General features: G+C 41.9%; 1 protein-coding gene across 10 annotated transcripts in view; it reads right to left on the bottom strand.

The window, feature by feature from the left end:
• The window catches only part of FGGY (FGGY carbohydrate kinase domain containing), a 387,509-nt gene that overhangs the window by 316,231 nt on the left and 53,046 nt on the right, over nt 1-18,232 (bottom strand). For all 10 annotated transcript variants that reach the window (XR_011234566.1, XM_069480070.1, XM_069480063.1 and 7 more), the window contains one exon: nt 7,131-7,219. Coding sequence is in view for 9 of the 10 variants with exons in the window: in XM_069480070.1 (XP_069336171.1) it covers nt 7,131-7,219 (89 nt within the window). In the remaining variant the exon portion in view is untranslated. The remainder of the gene's footprint in view (nt 1-7,130; nt 7,220-18,232) is intronic.

Genomic DNA, 18,232 nt, shown 5'->3' with positions numbered 1-18,232 from the left:
TATAATTTCTTTCTACTTTTAGTAGAGACAGGGTCTCGGTCTTGCTCAGGCTGGTCTCCAACTCCTGAGCTAAAACGATCCACCTGCCTCGGCCTCCCAGACTGCTAGGATTATAGGCGCAAGCCACTGCGCCCGGCCTATTTTACTACAATTAGTTAAAATAAATAATGTAATATGCCAAAATCACTTAACTGTATGCTTTAAATGGGTGAATTATATAGTATGTGAATTATATATAATTATATGTACTATAAATATCTAAAGCTGTTTTTTTTTAAATCAAGTCCTATCTTAGATATGCAAATAAGAAAGGAAATCAGGAGGCCAAGTACTGAGGAAGGGATCTAGACTCCAGGCATGCTCACCAGAGGCGGGTACTGGTGTGGAAGTTTCTCCCTTCTTCTTCTCATGCTGCTGCCTCAGCTCTTGGGGAGGATGAGACTCCCACCCAACCTCCTCTCTCCACTGAGTGGAGCACCAGGGGACACAGAGTTGACTTCACACACCATCCTCTTACTTAATTTTCTCCAAGAGAATAAGGGAAATTCACCTGATAGTTAAGAGACTGGAATATACTAAGCCACATTTTAAGGGTCACTGTGTCAAAGACAAGGTGATAATTCATGCCTAGAACAACATTGAGCTCACTCCTCCACTTCCCATGCCCAGGTGCACCCAGCTTGGCTTCCCACTGCTATGTGGTCACCACACCTGCACAGGGTCTGCATTCCTACTAAGTTGTTGGACTTGAGATCTGGTTGGCAAATCTGGTCTTCCCTTCCACCCTCTCTCCCACAGAGGTACACATACACTGAACATGCAGACCTGGTTCAGACTCACTTCCGAGCTGTCTACCCATTCAGTATACTAGAAGTTCTATACATCAGAGGCTAAACAGTATTTCCTTAGATAATAAGATAAATTTTCACTCCTTATTTAGCTAATATCCTTTGTATGTAGTCAGTTCTGTCAGAACTCCAATGGCAAGAAAGAGTGAGTAGCCCTCTGAATCCTTAACCATAGGGATATCTGTGAGGAGTTTACTAACGAGGATTGATTTTAATTGTGTTTAGAAAATGACTACAGATCAATAACCAAACCATAACCATCTCCTGACAGATTAGCAAATAACCACAAGAAAAATAAAACAATACAATAATGTCCCTTATAAACTCAAAACACAGAATACCATAGAAATCAAGAAAATAGTTGTTATTTTAAAGGGGATACAGTTTCTAAAAACCATAAATTCACATCCTTAAAAGATAGAATATTTACTGACAACTTACATAGAATTTACATTGTAGTGTAGGGGAAAGGAAAGGTAACATAAGTAAACAAAAGTATGTAAATATAATATAAATAAATATAAGGGATAATATAAATAAATATAAACCTGAGATTCTAGAAATTCAGCCTATTTTCCCATAAGCCATAGAAACGTCTCAGAAATTCCACCATGTAACCTCTAAACCAAATTTAGAGTGTCCCTTGTACATAAGAAGTCTCGTAATCAATTTCTTTAAGTCCAAAGCCATAAAAATAAGTGAACTGAGAAAAGACAAATCTCCCATACAGAGTAATTCAAAATAATGTGTATAGATACCCAACCCTCAAGAAAATGAAACATAACTACTCCCTACCCCTTACGTGCGAGCTGTGTATAGACAGTGACTTCCTTCCAAAGAGTACAACATGGGGAGTCAGGGAGGTGACCTGACAAACAATACCTCAGCCAGGTGATCAACGTTAACATCAATAGTGATAAGTCATTCTGACAGTATGTACCCTTGATGTGATGTGATAAGAAAGACCACTTTACCTCTGTGGTCTTCCTCCAAAAACACATTACCCAAGTCTCATCATGAGAAAAACATCAGACAAATTCCAAGAGGGACATCCTACAATATACTTGACTGATACTCTTCAAAACTGTCAAGATCATCAAAAAGGAGGAAAGTTTGAGAAACCATCACAGCCAAGAGCCTAAGGAGACATAACTAAATGTAACTGGTATCCTGGATGGGATCCTGAAACACAAAAGGCCACTAGGTAAAAACTAAGGAACTCTGAATAAAGCATGGAATCTAGCTAATGATAACCTATCAATATCAATTCATTAATTATGGTAAATGTAACATACTAATGTAAGACATTAATAGGAGAAAGTGCATGTCAAGTATATGGGAACTCTTTGTAGTACCTTCACAACTTTTCTGTAAATCTAAAACTATTTCAAAATAAAAAGTTTGTTCAAAATTATAATTGAATTTAATAGGATATACTTTTAAATAATTTATAAATATTGTCCACTCTTGATAATCTAAAAGAAATTTCTCTCAGACCCCTAATGTTAGAAAAAATTCTACTTCTCCTGAACAGCATGAAGTTTTTACCTGTTCACTCAGTTAACCCTGATTAAGTTCTATCTTTGCTTTTGCTACTAGGAAACTTGGAAACAAATTTATTATTAATAGTAATGATGAGGAACCTTATAGATTCTATAAAGTTCTTAGCTTCAACTCACTTATTCTATTATTTTCACTCTATTCTGGTTTTTTTCTATTTTTTACCACTGTTTTTATCTTATCTATCACAAGTCACCTCAAATCTCTTTTAGAGGGAGGATTTATAGATATAAATATATTTTTGTCTGATTATACAACATTTTATTATTCTAATGTATAACTTCTCATTTCTCATGTTACCAAAATTCTGGACAGTAACCCACTCCACAGCAAAAATGAGCCACATTATTAAAGCATTCTGCTTCAGTTATTGAAGTGCTAAATGGTAATACCACCACCTGCTGCAAGGAGGGTCTTGAGGACTAACGGGGTTAACATTTGTTAATACGCCCAGCACAGATAAAGGGAAGGCACTCAATAAATGATAATTGCCATTCCCATTATTAACAAAAATAAAATAATTATTTTCATTAATATAATGAAGAGAATAGAGCTGAATGACAAATCAGTCATGGGCCTGGTGGTGATTTTTTCAGTGACCCAGATAAACAAAAGTAGCTGCCCTGGGGAGTGGGGGCGGGTGGGGAGAAATGGAGGCTAGGAAAACAGGAGGAGGAGGAGAGCAAGAGGAGGAAGAAGAGAGAAAGAGGAGGAGTTTTTACATACTGTCCCTGCCAGAAGTTTGAAAGATTTAAGACAACGTGAAATCCAATCCCTTGTTAGCCTTGACTCCCCTAGAATAATAAAAAGGGGGGAAAACTCCTCTAGCCTTTTTGGCACTCCTTTGCCCCAAAGCTTCCCAAAATAATCACATGTAAGAGCCAAATAAACACCAAATCTGAACCTCTCCTTGGCCCAGAGGGTGCCAAGTTGGTATTTCACTGCCCAAAGTTTTTTTTGGCATTGGCACATTTATCTCCCTTATTCTAGAAGAAGGAATAGACAATATGGATTTTTCATTAAAAGAACTCTTTATTGTTTAAATACTGTGTGCTACATATTTTATCCAGAGTCCCTCTCTCAATAACCCTTACAGATGAGGGAATGAGGCTTGAGGAGGTAAACAATTTGCTCCAGGTGCCTGCAGACAGTACGTGGTGGAGACACTGAACCACAAGGATTTCCCTTTTTCCATTATGCCAGAAACTTAATGTAAAGATCCCCTGCCAAAACTGGCAGAAAAAGGGAACTAAATAAAATAGCTTAAACCTTTAAAAAATATCTCAACATTGTGTTAGCAGCTTTTCTGTCACCTCACACGATTCACACAATAACCCCATGGAGAGGTGTTGTCATTATCTCCATGTACAATCAAGAAAGCTCAGAGGGGTTCCTTGTTTCACCTGGATATGCTGCAGGTTGAAACAGAGAAGGGAGAAAAAAAAGATGGAGATATTAGGTAAACAACAGGAGAGAGAGAGATAGATAGAAGCTGTATGTGGGCCAGGGCAGAGGGCAACCATCTTCAGAGAAAGCTGGTGCTCCAGGTCACAGGCTCTGCTCTCCGGATGAGAGGGAAGCTGGAGGGAAGCCCTTCTGGAGGGCGGATGGTGGGGGAAGGCAGATTATCAATTTATACTAATGAAAATACAATGAGTCATGAGTGTCGTGGCCAATAAAAGATAGCAGGGATGACTGGACAGCCAATAAATCATTTCTGAACATTAAACTTTTTGTTTCCTGAAGGTTTGAGATTGTCTTGGGCAGGGAATGGAGCCTCTAGACATGTTAACATGCCCAACCAGTTAAAATGTTACGATACCTGAAGAAGCAGCCCTCCACTTTTAAAGTCAACAAATTCATTAGGCCTTTAAAATACTTCCAATCCCTCACAAGCATGGAGCACCTGAGTCATATACTACTTTCACGCACATTCTGTTAGGCAATGTTGTCCAAACTGACCTGATCACATGACCACCCAGGATATCTGCTAAACATACAAACTCCCAGGTCTCCCACGGACATTCTGATTCAGTAAGCTAAAACCCAGAAGTCCCGGGGATATGTGCTTTGAATAAATGACTCAGGTGATACTTATCATCAGGCTAGTTTGGGAAGACTGTCTTAATAGGACTCTCACAACAAGCTTGCAAGATAGGTATCATGATCCCCGTTCTATAGATAAGGAGAGCGAGATTCAAAGAAGGGAAGAGACATGCCCAGGCCACACACACAGCATGTGGCAGAATCCAGTGTGTGTATGCCACTGCACTTCACTCTATCTCTGCCAGAGCTAGCTTCAGAAAGCCCGCTCCTTGGTGCCTAAATATAGCATGAGACACCCAGAAATGGGGTGTAGTATATCAAGAGTCATCAGAAAGAATTAGGGAGAAAGTCAAAGCACTTAGTGGAACAACACCCAAAGAAAAAGAGAAGGAAAGCCAGATTCTCCTTCATCTCTAGCTCCACTTTTGAGCCTTCAAAGTTGACAAGCCAATGGGATACCGCCTATACACGCACCAAACAGCATTGCTTTGACTAGCAGGTCCGTTTGGCTAAAATGATCAAAAAGAAACCTAGAAAAAGGTCCTCTCGGAAATAACTTTGGACAATTAATGTCACACCAAAAGAGGAATGACCAAGACGATACCTTCACCCACATACCGCTCTCCCCATCAGTGATAACGATAATGGTGACTAATTACATCTTCCAGGGTAAAGTTCAGACCATTCCTCCGGAGTCCTCTCTGCCAGAGATGGGTGAGTACCTGAGGTTGGCAGAGGCCATTTTCATATCCCCTCACCCTGAGACCTTTGGTTAATGATCATTTCACCGGGAGGAGGGTGTAGGAGGGGCTGACATGAAGAATGACGTGCTTGTGAAACACGTCCTCTGCTATCTCCTTGCTAGAAGCCCCTGCAGCTGAACTATCGCACCTTTATCAACTGCCTACAAGAAAAGGCCCAAATCTATGAAATGAGATAGACAGGAGGAGCGCAGAGGAAATGGTACTGCTATTTCCAGCTTCCCCTGAGTTTAAATGAGGAGGAAAATGGGTAGGATTTGCTGCCCGCCTCCCATGAGCTGACTTTAACATACACCAGCTGCCTCCCGAAATGATGCAGCTTGATCCGTCCTCAGGGAAACGACCCCCTTCCTCACAGGTTGGTTCAACCAGATTCTAAATCTTTTTCAAGATAAGAAGACCTGCCCCCCCACCCCGTGCATCCCCTTAAATCTGAGGTCAAGATGACAAGACACCTCCCATACTTACAGATGTCATGTCCAACCTGTCTATATATATCCATGCACACACCCACTCCGTTAATTATAGCAGCCGCAATTTCACACTCAATGAGTATTTTGTAAAAGTCTCTGTCATGTAGCACATACTTTATTTTTAACATTCATAATTTACTGAAAAATAGTTGTTGACTTCCACATACATACTTTTATAGTATGGGATGAGTAGGGTACATTTATATAAAAAGTAAAACAAATCCATAACATGCTCATCCAGTTAAAATCAGCTTCCTTTAAAAACATATCTCCCATCTTAATTTTAGGGGCCACAAATAAACACACACACACACACACACACAGTCACGCCTCCATAAAGATGTTCCAGTCAATGACAGACAGCATATACAACAGTGGTCACCCAAGATTATAATGGAGCTGAAAAATTCCTATTACCTAGTGACACCTTGATGATCCTGACCCCGTGTAAGCTCTAATGTGTATGTTTATATCTTAGTTTTTAATGAAAAAGTTTAAAAAGTAAAAGAAAAAATTTTAACAGAGAAAAGCTTATAGAGTAAGAACATAAAGAAAAATATTTTGTACAGCTACGTAACATATCTGTGTTTAAGTGTTATTATAAAAGTCAAAAAGTTAAAATTTAAAGTTTATAAAGTAAAAAAGTTACAGTAAGCTAATGTTAATTTATTATTGAAGAAAAAACAATTATACAGTAATGTCCTAGGTCTTCATATTCTCTCACCACTCACTCACTGACTTATCCAGAACAACTTCCAGTCCTGTGAGCGCCATTCATGGTAAGTGCCCTATATAGGTATACCTTCTTTATCTTTTATACCATATATTTTTACTATCCCTTTCTATGTTCAGTTATGTTTAGATACACAAATACTCACCATTGTGAGTATTGTGTCACAACTGCCTACAGTATTCAGTACAGTAACATGCTGTAGTTTGTAACCTAAGGGCGATAGGCCATACCATATTAGCCTCCGTGTGTAGTGGGCTGTCCCACCTAGGTTTGTGCAAGTACACTCTATGATGTTCAAACAACAATAAAATCACCGAAGGATGCATTTCTCAGAACATATCTTTGTTATTAAGCAACATATGACTCTGTGTGTGTGTGTACACATATATTTTTTTCTTTTATTCACCATGTAAAAAGTGCCTTTGGAAAAAGTTACATTTCGCTCTGGATTTTTCACATTTCCTTCAAATGTGTCCAATTTTAATGAATGGTCTTCACCTTGGATACTCACATTCCAGGCCTCTTGGGGCAACAGTGTTTGGGCATGTGCAGAGGAGGTAGAAGATAGATTCAAGATGTTTCAAGTATGCAAAATCACATGCAGATGTACAAACAGTGTGTCCAGTCAAAGAGAGTTAAGAAAGCAATACATATACAGACACCCGAGAATGGAAGATGGCAAATAAAACCCAACTTGTAATTAACATACCGTGCTGTGACACCTGTTGCCTTCCACGATAAGAAGTCTGGGAGATCAAAGAAATGTCCCGCCTTATCCCAGCAAGTCTCTCTCAAGTTCTGCCAAATTAAATATACATTAGAATCAACGATGGGGTTTTTTCTACCCCTCTCCTCTTTCAATGTTTTAAAATTTTCAAAACAAAAGCACAGCCAACAATGCCCATAAAAACATCTGTTCAGGGGCTTGGTGGGGGTAGGGAATGATATAAAAGCAGTACTTGTACAGGAAAGAAAAACTGGCAAGTATTGATCTTTCCAAAAATGACCATAATTTCCCTTTTATCCCTGTTGGCCAAACTGGAGGGAGAGAGAGCATGCTCTGGGAGGGTATGCAATCCATCTTGCCAGTGATCAGCGAAAGGATACACTTCGAGCCATATAAGAAAATTTTAACACTGTAAGCTGGGAAGAAAATGTACTAAGCAATTACCCAGCAAAACCAAATGTACCCTGCCATGTAAAATTCTCCACATGCCAGATGGTTCCAAAGGCAATGGAATGAGATGGTCTCTGCCCTCAAAGAACTTCCAGTCTAAGCCAGAGAGAAATGCCACATAATCAAACAATTCTTAAAGATTTATTTCTTCTACATTGCCAAATGTCCAGATTTTTTCTTACAGCTAGGCTTTTCTTTTCCTTTGCTGCCTCTGTCTAGAACATTCGTTCCTCACCCACCACCCTATTCCCTCCCAGCATCTACGTCCTCCTGCCCCCTTCTGACAACCCTACACATTGTTCCTTGGGGAGGGTTTCCAGGATCTCCTACTCAGCTCTAGGTCTGGCTGTCAGACGCCCCCTACCACCCCACAATTATTTGTGTGATGTCTTTTGTTTCTGCTAGACTATAAGCTCTGTGAGGTCAAGGATCCTATCTGTCCTCTTCACCACATCTGATGATTGTTTCTCCTCCTCTTTCCAAACTGAGTGGACCCTCAGCTGCTGAGTAGACCCTCAGCTGCTGAGTAGACACAACTCTAGCCCTTTTACTATTAGTATAAGCTCTGGACTGCACCAGGTATGGATCTGGGATCTAGCTGAGCCAATCAAGTTCCTCCTCCCAGGAATTTAGAATCAGGACCCAAATTAAGCCATTTAACTTCTGCCTGTGAATGGAACTGGAGGTGAGATAAACTTGGAAACTATGACATCACCATTTTCTGCCAAGCACCTGGAGAAGTAAAACTTCATAAAGAGAAAAGAAGACAGAAGCACTAGCAAGAAAGGTTTCCTACCATCCAGGCAACTTTCTATGGCCTGGTTTCAATTATTCTCTCTTCAAGGAGCTACAAGAAAAAGGAATTTGTCATAAGCATAAAGGTATCTTTGGGAACCTATGGGCCACAATGCAGAAGTTCCAAAGAGACATACGTCTGGACCAACTACAGGGTCATATATTGTAGGCACTCAATAAATACTTGCTGAATTACTAAACAAACTGCTTGCCTTCACCATCCAGTCCCTCCTATGTGAGGAGTGCTTCAGATTTGATAAAGGGCTTCCACACGTGTAATCATCTCCTTAGAGTGGCCACAAAGTCCTAAGTGCTATTATACCTACTTTACACACATGCAACTGGCCTTTACCTATACCTACCCTCAAATTCTGTGAGTTCTTCCTACACGCTGTTTCCCTATTACCACTAGATGAACACACACATCTATGTACAACAAACAAACCAGGCACTACTCCAGGTACAGGGTCCTATTAAAACAACATCACCATAAGGGTTCAGATGTAAAAGGCAAAATATTAACTTCATTCTGTTGTTGTTTGTTTTAAATTCCTAAGCATTTAGGTGAAAGCTTTTGGAAAGGGACCCATCCTAAATGTCTCTTTGACTATCTATACATTTTAAATAAAGCAAAATTTAAAGTACATTAAATATGCCTAACACAGCTATGAACTAGTACTACCTCTGTATACTAACAAGTTGCACTCAGAAAGTGGTAGCCTTTGAAACTATGTGAGTCAAACTACCAGTATGCCTTTTGGATAATCCCCCAAATCTATTTCCATGTGTTCTGTGGTTTCAGAGATCGGTGGTCAGGGAGAAGGAGAAAAGGCAGTCTCCACCTAAAGGTTGCAGAAATCCAAGGCCCGTCACCAGACATGAACTGCCAAACCACTACAGCAACAACCAGTGCTTCAAGCCAAAGCTCAACGATCTTCCTAAACTCAGAAAAGTATTTTCTGAGATCTTGTACATGGTCATTAAAGACCTTGTATTATATAATGAGAGCTTTCAGTCTGCAGCCAAACGGTGGCTGTAACAATGGAACCCAAGTAGAACGTCTCAGAGAACTTCAGGCCTTCTGCCAAAAAGGGACACTGGGGGTAGGAGAAGCGAGGGGTCCAGGGAGCATCATTCTTCTTGATATTACACGACCTTGAGGCCTAACCAACTTCTCCGTGGGATGAGGAACCAGAAACAATATGCTGTTAGAGGTGTGAGGTATCCTTAAGAATGCACGTGGTCTCAGAAGAGAAGCTGGCAGTATTCCCTGCTTTCTCTGCAAAAGCAAAGTCTGGAGAGTAGCCAGCAAAGAGAAGGAGGAAGGGTCTGGATGAGAGGGAACATCTCCAGAAGCCTGATTCCTTCTTTTGAGATGCTGACAGGCTTCTACAAGGATCCCATGAAATTCTTATATTGGGATACATGATTCACAAGTGCTTTGTCATCAAATGCCAGGTTGGCCAAGAGCATATCAGCCCCTATAGATGGATTTTTAATCCAGCTCTGTGGGAAAATCTCTCTGTGCCTCCTCCTCCCCAGCCAGCACAGTCCAGGCCAACGGCCTCAATCTTACAGAATAAATTCTATTCTTGCAACCATTGGGCCTGCATCAGGACACAGTGATTACCTCTTATTTCCTCCACAGTTTACAGCAGTGTCCCCATGTGCCTCATCTCATTTGATTCCCAGGGTGGTTCAGAGGTGTGTAGGCAATGCACAATCCTCTCACACTACGGTGGAGGACCTGAGCATCAGACCACAAGGGCTTGGCCAAAGTCACGCAGGGTTTCCAGCTCTAAAGTGAGCACTCTGTCCTCCCACTACGTCACTAGGCTGCAGTTTCTACCCTGAAGCTCCCGCTTAACTTCTATGTACCTAACAACACCCTCAATGCACAACAGATACACAGGTTAGAGAGAGAACACAGGGATAGGCCCTCAACACAGGCCAACTTCAGTTCTATCTCATTATGTGATAGCTTAACACAGTTCAAACCAGGAGCTATCTGTGCGGAATGAGTTAAGTCTTTCTATCCTCCAGTTACCAAGCAACTAACAAAAACTAGTCTTTTCAAGAAAAAAAAAAATCAGCAGTGATTTGGGGTGTATGACTTGGCACGAAAGGCTTCTACATTCCAACAACAATCCTTTGAGCTAAGCAATCCCCCGGCTTGAAAGCAACGAAATAGAACAGCTTTTTTTTTTTTTCCCCTAAATCATCTATTACTTCATAAAACCACAGCATTTCTTGGGAGGAGGCTACTACTCAAAGCTCACACAGCTGCGGGTCTCAGCAGAGGGTGGAGGTAGGGTAGTTAAGTCCAAGATTCAAGGCAGCAGCCGCCCTGCCAGCCTCAGGGCAGAGAGAAGCAGCTTTCACGCCTTCCCTCCCACTGCAATGTCCAGGAAAGCACGTCCAGGGAAGCTGTGAGGTTTCTGCTGCTTCTAGACACCAAGGGAACTTGTGGGGAAAATGAGGCAGCTACTGCAATGACACCAGGATCTACAAGCAACACGAGAAAACTGGGATGACCAGATAAAAAAGATCATCCAAATATTTAATTATTACTTGCAAAGGGACTCTATCTGGGTTATCTGTTGTGTGCAGTGAACAAAAGGGAGGGGACAGAGCTCCCTAATTCCCCACTCAATAAATGAGCCTGCCTGCACATTCCAAGTACTCACAATGTTGTTTTCCAGCAGAACTACCCATGAAAGTGCAAAACCATACCCTCACTCTATGTTTCAGACTTCAAATTAGGCTGATCGCCCAGAGAGGAAAGATGTTTCAGGAAGAAACTTAATGTCCAATATCATTCTCAAAAGAAAAATGATGCTGGAAACATGGAGTGGATCATAAATCCCAACCAGAAACTTCTCAGATTGAATGAAACAATTGTGTGTTTCAAACTCCCATCCACAGAGATAAAGAGTGAACCACGAGAAATATTTCAAGTCAGGCAGGAAGATAAGCTGAGAGGTTTGTGCTGCTACAAGCATCTTAATAAAAACTTAAAACTTTCCATTCCGTTCCTTTGTTGAAAATGGTTCGATAGCTCCTCATGGCCTAGAATCCCATTTTAAACCCTTAGCACGGCTCTCAGGCCACTTAACAACTGGCTCCAACGTGGCCATTATCATTATTATGATTCCTTTCTGGGCTCATCTCCCATCACCTCTCTCCTAACCCCTCCACTCTGCTCTCACCTTATTTCTCTCGCTCCCCAAATGCATTATGTTCTTTTCTATTGTAACACTTGTGTTTAGGATGGTGCCTCTACATGGACTGACTATCCCATCTTCTCCCCTTATCAAACTTCTTTTTTTTTAATTTCAGAATATTATGGGGGTACATTTTGGTTACATGTAGTGCCTTTGCCTTGCCCGAGCCAGGGCTACAGCATGCTCTTCCCCCATACGGTGCACTCTGTCTCCATTAGTTGTGGGTTTACCCACCCCGACACCTGATCAGCACCCAGTGAGTATTACTACCACGTGAGCACCTTAGTGTTGATCAGTTAGTGCCAATTTGATGGTGAGTACATGTGGGGCTTGTTTTTCCATTCTTGTGCTACCTCACTTCAAAGGATGGGCTCTTGATTCAAATCCAGCTCAGATATGACCTTTTCTGTGAATCTCTCCATCCCACACTGTATCCTAATTATATATTCATGGACCTAAATCCACCTCAAAATGACACACTTCTGTAGGGCAAAAGCCAAGCCTAACTCATGAAAAAAAAAAAATGCAAAATGTTTCAGGAGTTATAAAAAAAAATCCAAAGCCAAGACCTTTCAAAAGAAAGTTACAATGGTGAGAAATATGTACACAAAGGAAAAGGTAATGAACAAGATGATGTATGACAATAATGTAATGAGCCTGATACCAAGGTTTGGTGAGTCAGCCTCATAATTTTATCATAATATTTTGTGTGTGGCCATATTTCTGCCTCTAATGAGTAATCACGGACGGGGCTCAGAGGAGGGAAAGGGCTTTGGGTCTAGGGAGGCTAGAAAGGCTTCATGGGGGAGAGATGGAAGCTGAAGCCTAAAGGCCAAGTAGAATAAATATCTATGCTACTGCTGAGAAAGATACACAAGAAACAAAAATCTGAATTGACAAGACAAATTACTCTCTTTAGAGAAGGATTTGTTTAACTGTATCATCATAGAATTTATTTATAAAATGAAATAATTCCATTGTATAATTTAAATTATTTAATTTTCAAAAGCTGGATTTAGATGCATCCCTCTCCCCTACCTCCCCTGGAGACCTACTGTTGTACAGAAAAGAAAATTTCTAATCCATACAGAGTTGACTTCCCAACCATAACAATGTTACCATATTAGTGAAAACTGATCATATTCAGCAAAGCTGTCTTTGCCCAAGAGTGTGACATAACCACAAATATTAGGAAAACAAGGTTGTAGTAGGGGGAGTCTAACAACTTTAGAGGCAAGTGGACCTGAGTTTAATCACTGTCCTCACCACTGCCCAGCTGTGTAGCTTTACATAAGTTAATTTCTCTAAGCCCCAGTTTCTTCAAACACCATATTACTAGCATCTTCCTCCAAGGATGCTGTGAGAATTAAACGAAATAATGTAGACTGCCTGATAAGTCAACAAGATTCACTCTGGTTACTGCTACAGAGCTTCATATTTTTCAAAGCACTTTGACATGCATTATCTCATCTGATCTGTATAACTCTTGAAGGCAGGGAAGGCAAGAAATAATAAACCTAACCTTGCAGAGTAAAAAACTAAAGCCCAGAAAGAGATCATGATTGTCCCCAGGACACAAATCAGATAAGTGGAAGGTCAGACTACAATTTGGATCTCTACTGCTCAGCACAGTAGTAAGAGCAGGCATCTGCCTCCCTAAAGCATACATGAGGCAGAACTGTCCGGAGGAAATGAGAGAGATGCCACAGTGATGTGGACAACATAATTCCTTGTGGGTGGGTAGCACTATCTATGGGAGGGAGGCAGAGAAGGTTTTGGAAAGGGTGAGAAGGTCTTGAAGTAGACACAAAAGAACGGTGAAGACTGGGAAAAGTGTAGCGCTGAGGAGGTCTTCCTTAACATCTCACTCTCCTGCATCCCTTCATGCCCTTCTCATCAGTCCTTTTCTGTCTCCTCTGTGAGCTCCTTTTCTTTAGTTAGTCTTTAACTGCACATGCTCCCCAGGGATCTGGTCTCATCCAAATGCTCTTCTCACTGCTCACATACTCCCTGGAAAATCTCAATTACTCCCAAGATTCCAACCAACTACAAGTTGAATAGCATGCCAAATCTCAAACTCCAATCCAAACTCTCCTCTGATATACATCTCCTGGATCTCCCACTGCATATCCATGACAGAATCTGTTGTCTTCTCCCAGATGTGTTTCCCCTCCTTGATTTTCTATGTCAGTTGATCCAGTTACTGAAGGAGTTATCTTCTACCGCTTCATCTCTGATTCCTTATAGCCAATCAACCTTCTATAATAATTTAAGCTCCCAATTAGTTCATGAAGAGGTTCCCACCTCTTCACTCCCTGAATTAGAGTTCTTCAGAAAAACCGAACCTACAGGGTGTGTGTCTGTGTGTGTGTTTGTGTGTGTACACACAGATGTACTCATTATTTAGGATTCAACTCTGGTGTTAACCACTCCATGAGATTGTCCCTGACTCACCTAAGCTGAGCTAGATGCTCTTATGCTAAGCCCCTATCACTGTACTTCCCATCATCTGCTTATATGTCTGTCTCTCTCACTAGACTGAAAGCTCCTCAAAAGGAGAAACTCTATTTATTTTTAATCACCCTACTCCTAGGATCTAGTATTGTATCTGATATATAGATGAGTAATGTTAACTGAATAAATGAATGAATGAATGAGCAGAGATATATAAGCTAAATAAGAGCTTGTGGAAATAAAAGTAAGGAATGAATGGATAAATGAATGAGATTGTGAATAAGAACTGTCCCGGTTTCTCTTTTTTCATTCAAACTAATGGCTTTTTTTTTTCAGTCTGTTTCAGGAGTACAGACATATTCTAGACAAGCCAGACTGCCAGGAAGATAAATTTCTCTTCTCAGGGTGAACAGGTCCTTTGGAGAAGTTTCATTTTAATTGGAAAATGGATTCATTCACTTCCTGGCTTGGACGCCTGGGTCAGTGCAGCACCACTGAACGTCTGCCAAGCACCAATGGAGAGGGGGCGGTGGCGGGGAAAGTGCTCCATCAAATGTCGGGCGCTCTGGGACATCTGAGGACAGCCGGGTGTCAGTTCCAAGCTGGCTCACATAGATGCCCCTTCCTCTTTCTTCCCAAATGTCCTTCAACCCAAGCTTTACTTATCCAAGCTCATAAAGGATGAGTGTGCTTTATTGTTCCAACTGGCAATATTTTTTTTTGAGATTATTTGGGTATGTACATCCTTACTTGTCTATTTATGCCACTGTTGCAGAGTTCCACTGTCATTTCCGGCCAGGCACGGACAAGCACCACAACTGAGACGTTCCTTCACAACATAAGTCTTAGACTAAGATCAGAACTTCATAAACTCTTACTTATGATGGATCTATAACAGTCCAACCTCACAGAAAATCTCTCTTCTAGGAACATTTCTTGCATCTTTTGTCAAGGGTCCTTGTAGAGGACATTGTACTCTACAAAGTTTTTGTGACTGGCTCCCAGCTTCTTCTTCAGCCTCACCTCTCAACACCTTCACCTATCAGTACCCCACAGTCTCTGGTTCTCCAAACAGCCTGGTCCAAGGGTGGTTCTGGTGATACGATCTGCTATTCTACAAAGAGGTGTCTTCGCACATCCTGTTTCTCTTCCAGAGCCAGACTGCAAGGGGTAGATCCCGCTCTCATACTTCATAGCTGTGTGGCTTTGGGCAAGCTACTTAACTACTCTTTATTTCAATTTCCTCATCCTATAACAATTGCTGAGGACATTAATAGTACCTAAGCCATAGGGTTGTTGAGAGATCAAATGAACAAATATATGTAAACTGTTTAGAACAGTGGCTGGCACCTAGTAAGCACTTCTTAAATGACTGTTCTTACTATTACTTTGTAAGTCAGTTCTACCACATCTTTCCATCTTCAGGAAGGAACAAATAACTCTTTCTCAAATAAAATATTTATTGACTGTGCAACGATTTGTCTATCAGTCCAGGTTTCTGGCCAGATGTGTGCTAGGTATGCTGGTGGAAGACGAAAGACAAAAACACACTAGTCCCAATCTTCAGGTTACTTGCTGGCTAGGATGAACAAAGAATCTGTGCATGTGAAACACTGAAGAAGAGTGTATAAATAGTACAGAATAATTCAAGTTCTAAAATATCTAATTTATAAACCAAGAATGCTATCTGGTCATGAAGGAAAGACACTGCTGTGGGAAGGAGGTAGAGGAAAGGAGTTCCTGAGGAGGCAGTATCTGATCTGGGTGTGGGGAGTGGCACAGACCAAGGAAGGTGGATGGAGGGCAGGCTGTCCTAGGGCAACTGACTGACAAAAGCGCACGAGGAGGCATCAAGTGCATCCATGGCCATGGGGGAGGAAGCATGGAAAGGTCAGTCTGAGAGAAGTGTGTTGACGTGCAATCTGCAGTAAATCTGGATTTGTGTTAGACACTTGAGTCAGAAGAGAATGAGAACCACCATCAGTCCTCGAGCCGGAAGTGATCTGAGAATACAGTTTTAGGAAGGTTAGGACAGCAACAACCTGGAGGGAAGCCTAGAGGGGAGAGGAGACAGGAGGCAGGAGGACTAGTTTCCACATCCACTTCTGACACAGAGGGAAGAGAAAGAGTCAAAGAGAAGAATAGTGGGAGAGAAAATGAAACAAGAAAAATTAAATAGAAGAGGAGGAAGGAGAAGAAAATAAAGACAAAAGCAAAAGATGGATGGACAAGGAGACAAAAGAAAAGTGGGATGAAGAGAAAGAGTAGGTTAAACGCAAGAAACAACAGCAGGACCATGCCAATGTCCCCGACAAGACAAAACATGGAGAAGGGAGAACAGAAAGCAGCTTTGCTAACGGTCTGCACACTGTCTTTCCTCTGGATGAATGAAGTCATGGCTGATGTCACTGCCTCTGAGTCACACACCCCCAAGAGAGGTGGAAAGGGCCTTGTCTGGTATTCAGCCCCACCCTCCTGGGCAAATGGGGTTAATTCACTGCTTTATCGTCGGGTCACTGTCTAGTCTAGTCCTGAGACGACTGAACTGAGGACAGCTGCTCTGTCTGCCCAGGGAGGACACTGCAGCCTCCTGAGAGCTCAGAGCTCATCATCTGCTGAGTTCTCAGGTCCAGGTCCTTGAGATGGGACAGTCAGAAAAGGTGTGGTGAACAGCTTCTGGCTTTTCTCTGATTGTGGCCAGGGTAAACTGGCTCCATCTCAGGAGATCCCAAAAGGAAATCCCCACAATGAATAGTACAGAATATGTAAAAGGGACTTAAAGGAAATTTTGACTGACTCACAGAACTCCTCTCTCACATTCGAAGGTCTCCCCAATCCGTATTTGCAGCCCTGTGGAGGTCTCATTTCCTCAGATTACCACCAGCCTGCCTTTTACCACCCCACCCCAACCTCTTACCACCTAACTCCAATTCATCCCCTGCCCCCTCCCAGCCTACACATCATCTCCCCCCGACCACTCTACCCTAACTAGGCCATATTCCTAGAGTAGCCCAAATGTCCTTGCCACCAATGCTGCTTCATCTCTTTGGTCTCCCTTCTAGAATATGGGCACCTTGAGGACAGTGACTCCTTGTTTTCTTTACTGATATATTCTGAATATTTAACAAAGTACATGGAATAAAACAAATTTTCAATAAACATTTGCTGAACGAATGAATGTTCTCGAAAAACTCTGGCAGAACACATGCCCATTCTTACAGTGACCCTCCAGACAAATTTGTGATGGATACCCTATATGGTACTAACAATAGTGCAAGTAAAACTGCCCTGGAAGCATTTGCGCAGGGGTATCTCAGGATAGACTCATTCTCTCCCCGACTCCTCTCCTCCCCCAACCTTTGGCCTGCGTGCCATTGCGGAAATAGCACAGGCTTGCGCTGGAGCTGAACTAGAACCCCAGCTCTAGCACCCAGTGGCTGCATGCGGTGAGCCTCTCTCAGTCTGTTCCCACCTGCTCAGACAGAAATAATATCCTCTCCCCTGAGCTGTCCCAAAGATTAAAAAGTACAATTTTTAAAAAGTGCCTACCCCTTGAACAATGTGAATTCCATTTCCCTTCACTCTTGTATTTCCTAACTGCATCTAAAGATAAATATATTAAAAAGTAGACCTCATTAATTTTCTTTCCAAATATCAACTTTTTCTGTCATCACCATCTGAAAATCTAGCGCTACCACCAGCACTCTGCAATTTACCAAATACCTTCTGATACATAATACTACCACCAACACCGCTTTATAGACGGAAAACTATAGACCATCCGGGAATTTCCCAGATCATGCAGATAGCAGGCGGAAAGCCTGAGGGGAAACTCTGGCCACTTGAACTCCAAACCCAATACTCCTTCCCCACTGTCCAGCGGCTGCTTCCCAGGACATGGGAGGTGCTCGATAAATACTTGCACAGTGATTCACTCTCTTTCTCAGGTCCACGGGCTTGTCTCTGACCCCCAGCCAAAGCCAGACCGCACGGCCTTGTGCCAAGACAACTGCAGGAGGCCTCACTCTGGTCCCTGGTTCTCGTCTCTTCTCTCTCTCGGGTTCACAGAATGCCAGGTTGAAGGACAGCTTCAGGGCACACATGCACCAGTTGTTCCCAAATGCCAGACCATGGACTGGTGATGGTCCAGCACCAATCATT

Source organism: Eulemur rufifrons, chromosome 8 (genome assembly GCF_041146395.1).
Source record: "Eulemur rufifrons isolate Redbay chromosome 8, OSU_ERuf_1, whole genome shotgun sequence".
Lineage (NCBI taxonomy): Eukaryota > Metazoa > Chordata > Mammalia > Primates > Lemuridae > Eulemur > Eulemur rufifrons.
This window is presented reverse-complemented; position numbering and strand designations above follow the sequence as displayed.